Source organism: Physcomitrium patens, chromosome 25, assembly GCF_059467195.1.
Source record: "Physcomitrium patens ecotype Gransden chromosome 25, ASM5946719v1, whole genome shotgun sequence".
NCBI classification, from domain to species: domain Eukaryota; kingdom Viridiplantae; phylum Streptophyta; class Bryopsida; order Funariales; family Funariaceae; genus Physcomitrium; species Physcomitrium patens.
This window is the reverse complement of record NC_143434.1, coordinates 6,513,853-6,517,771: the sequence shown is the minus strand read 5'-3', so window position 1 is coordinate 6,517,771 and position 3,919 is coordinate 6,513,853. Positions and strand designations below refer to the sequence as shown.

General features: G+C 39.1%; 1 protein-coding gene across 1 annotated transcript; it reads right to left on the bottom strand.

Moving 5' to 3' along the window:
• Positions 1–466: 466 nt before the first annotated feature.
• On the bottom strand, positions 467–1,988 carry LOC112277231 (uncharacterized protein At4g14342). Its single transcript, XM_024509328.3, has 4 exons — positions 1,876–1,988; positions 1,623–1,708; positions 829–952; positions 467–671 (listed from the first exon to the last, which is right to left on the bottom strand). Exons 1-4 carry the CDS (start codon positions 1,879–1,881, stop codon positions 621–623), a joined length of 267 nt encoding a protein of 88 aa, XP_024365096.1. The 5' UTR covers positions 1,882–1,988; the 3' UTR covers positions 467–620.
• Between the last annotated feature and the right edge of the window lie 1,931 nt (positions 1,989–3,919).

The following is a 3,919-nucleotide window of genomic DNA, read 5'->3' as shown; positions in this document are numbered from 1 at the left end:
GCGAAAAATATTCACCTCTAGATGTAAATAAACATAAACTAAATACTAAGTGTTTCTAATTTTATATCATGTTTGTACGACTACAATGATATTAACCGAGAGCTTGTTATTCGCGTTAGAACATTCAATACAGTTTGTGATTCAATACAGTAAAATAGAAAAACTTGTCATGAACCAGGAATAAACCTGTTCTAAGGAAACTAAGCTGCATTTTCAATTCAATGAGCAGCTAAGACTTGACATAGTTTGATCTAAACACAACTTGTGACGGAATAAAGCAACACGTTTCTCGAGCTCAAAGTGGCGGCTTTCATAAGAGTATTTAAGATCCAACGCGCCTAGACATCACACACAACACTTCATACAAGGACAATCCACCATTTTAAATTGTTAAAAATACATTTAACGATTCAAATACCAGATTAAGGTCACCTGACGCAACATTTACCATTTTTCACAGTCCATATACACCAACAAATTCAGCTTGAGAAAATACAGCATGATGTTACAATTTAGATGTTTTAAGGACTGCTCAGATACATAATGCAAAGTTCGTAAGCACTATCGTGGAAGCATGGAAAAACACTTGCTGGCTAACATGAGTGGAGAACCATCCAGTCTCAATCTTCCTGATCCCTGTCCGGTGGCTTGCCGCAAGGCAACAGCATTCTCTGAAGTCACACAAGAACGAGATGAGGTGAATATCAAGATGATCCAAGAACAGCTTGGAGTATATAAAGAACCATCAAAAACGCAAGTGGACCCTGTTCAAATTCAGGACTTACAAATGACTCTAGCAATGTAACATACAGCATTAAGATTGTTCACCTGCATAAAATTGTAGCGCACTCGTCCAATGGATTCATTTTCAGCAACTGCAAAGAAGGCCAACAGTGGTGCATGCCCGATATAGGAGGCATAACTGTCCCTCTGAATGTTCACGGCCCACTCGCTGTCACGAGCAACACAGGTATGGTGGGAGTCAGTGAAAAGGAATTAACATCCCATGAATTACAAAACGTATTGATAGTATCAAATACTTCAAGGTGCCTTCGTCATCCAAGAAGGTTTACAGAGGAGAGAGGAAAAGCCATTATCTGACTCTAAGCGCTTGAAGTATTGTATTCACACGGTTATCTGGTGTCGAAAAGTCAAAACCCCATTAAAATTTCACATCCCCACCATTAAGTTTCCATAGACTAAACTTACTACACTAATACTGCCAGAGGATTACAGGAAGGTGAAAGTATGGGTGTTGAAAACCACCCCACACCCCGAAACCCTGAACATTTGCATTCAGGGGACCAAATACGCAATGAAGTTTATCGATCGGAAACAAAATAAACACAGAAAACTTGAGGGAAGCGAGGTCAAGTTAGTCGAAAGCACAGGTTCGAGCCAATAATCGGTAAACAAACAGCCGCTGCCAAATTCTCACGGTTCACCGAGGTGGGCAAAAAAAATAAAAAGGCCGTGTACAACTGCAGCACCAGGGCATAAGCTCGCTGTACCTCAAAGGCAAAGAAACTAAAATCTCGTTTGCATTCATACAATATACAATCAGAAACAAGAAAAAAACGACGTCAGCCTAGGTCAAGTAAACAAAGGAGCCCAGTGCTTACAAGCGATTGACATCGGCGTGACCTGTGCCGACATACTTGGCCTGTAAGTGCTCGAGCTGACTGTTGATGTTAAATCTGTCGCTGGCCTATCACACGGAAACACCAATTACGATATCAACATCAACACACGCGCTTCTTATGCGAATGAACACTAATTACATCATCGTCCAGCACTCTTCAGTGCAAGAAATTTCTCCAAACCCCAACAAACAAACGCCATGGAAACGATCAGCGAGAGCGAGCAGCCACGCACCTGCATGATGGGAGACTGAAACTATCGCATCCAAATGGGAATTGTGTACCAAATGAAACAAACTTCTCCGACCTGTAACAATCGGTGTGAGCGTGTACCGAAGTGCCTCGCGATCAACTCTGCGACAAAACCCACCATTCCCTGTTTCTCCCTCTCATCAGGAAACCCTAATCCCGAAGAAAGTTCACACTGCAATCTCGGTGGAAGGAACTTTTGATGGACTTTACTTTTTTTCACTTTTGCTTTAACGGGAACGATGGGCTGTAGGAATAACCTCTGGTGCGGCACTAATCCTGCCCACGCCAATCAGCTCTCAGGTGCCCCCCGTTTAGACGGATGGGGGATCCAAGCTTGTGGTAATACATTGATATAAATTAACGTACAAAAACCTCGAAGGCAGGTATTTGGGGAGTTAGTCTGCGTTTCGTGGGCGGCTAGGGTTCGGCGTTGTCCAGTAGTGTTGCATCTTGTGAGCGTCCTTCATGGTCTGTTCAAATAGTCTTTGACCATGCTTCATATCTGCTTCTAGCAGGTTGCTAGTCATTGAGCATGTTGCTTACAGAACACATTGGTATTTTTGTCCTGCTCAGACATGATTAGTGCATGTCTAAGACTTTGGTGGAGATGTCAGATATGGATGAAGACATAGATGGATGCTAGAGACATTGATAGAGTCAATCAAGTAGCATGGGTCGCACTGCAAATCACAATATTGACATGATAATGACTAGTTACATAGCAATTGGATGAATACAATGAGGAGTTTGTGACACATCCTAACATCCCTAACACGACAAGAAGACAAATAACATGACCATACAAAAGAACAAGGTGCCAACCTATCAATCCCAATACAATAAAGGTGATTCATTCACCATCATTAACAACCACTACAATATTAGATAATACAAAGCCAAGTCAACATATCTTCAATTACAAAGATCCCTCTTCTTTTTAATTGTTAAAGATTCTATTTGTAATGGGATATGGATAAAATATTCCTATTGTTGATGCATGGAGATAGGTAGTTGGAGCCATGTTAGAGAAGTTTCTAAGAGTTTTTAGAAGTTTTTAGAATTAGGACTAACTTGATGGTCTATATGGAATCTACCATAGAAAATTTTAGAAATGACTTAAGGCAAATATTTAGATAGAACCTACCATCAAAAATATTCTAGAAAATCCCAAGATGGATGGACAAAGTATAAATAGAATTAGTTAGGGCCATTTGAATAACCAATCAAGTATGGCTTTGGTCTCTTTCTCCTAGTAAAGTTTGGTTTTGCACTTTTTTCTTCAATTCTGTTTTATTCTCTTTTGCTCTATTCTGTCTTTTATATTTCATCCCATTTAGTTTTGTTTTAGTCTATATTGTCGTATATTGTGATGAAATTTATATTGCTATAGATTCTAAAGGTCTTAGATCTTAGAGATAATTTAGCCCCATTTCATTGGTATTAGAGAGAGCATTATTCTATTCTTTAGTAGTATGTTGATAGCCACCGTCTAGTTGGAGGTCATTTCTTTTGGTCACATCAAGTATTATTTTGGAGCTACTACAAGCTACTTTCAAGAAGTCAGTTGGAAAGAGAGAAGGCATTACAGTAATTGAGTTTAGTAAGGAAATTACAATATAGGAGTTATAGTAAAGCAATTCTAGATGGAGACTCAAATATAACACTTCTTAAGCCAAATAGCTACTCTATAAGGGCAAATGGAAGCTTCTAGGATAAAAAAATCAACATTTGCTAGGATGAAATTCAATAAGTTCGATACATACTATAGGACTTCAAGATAAGAAGATGTATGCCAATGGCTCTTTAATAAACAACAATACATCTAACTATATAGGAGAAACACCATTAAAGGAATTATGTATGCAATCAGCTATTTGAGAAGTGTCGTAACCATTTGGTGGCAACATTGAGTTCAAAGCTATGGAGTTCAATATAGATTTTGTCACTGGGAAGAGTTTGAAACTAGGTTTAGGAGTCAATTTCGGCCTATTAATGTGGAGAAGATAGCACACAATCAGTTGGCTAAC

Bases quoted from the DNA above. Each gene is read 5' to 3' on its own strand.
- LOC112277231 (XM_024509328.3), bottom strand. The intron at 953-1,622 runs GTAAGCACTGGG...TGCTCGTGACAG, and splicing joins CACGCCGATGTCAATCGCTT to CGAGTGGGCCGTGAACATTC. The intron at 672-828 runs GTGAACAATCTT...GTGTGACTTCAG, and splicing joins TGCGCTACAATTTTATGCAG to AGAATGCTGTTGCCTTGCGG.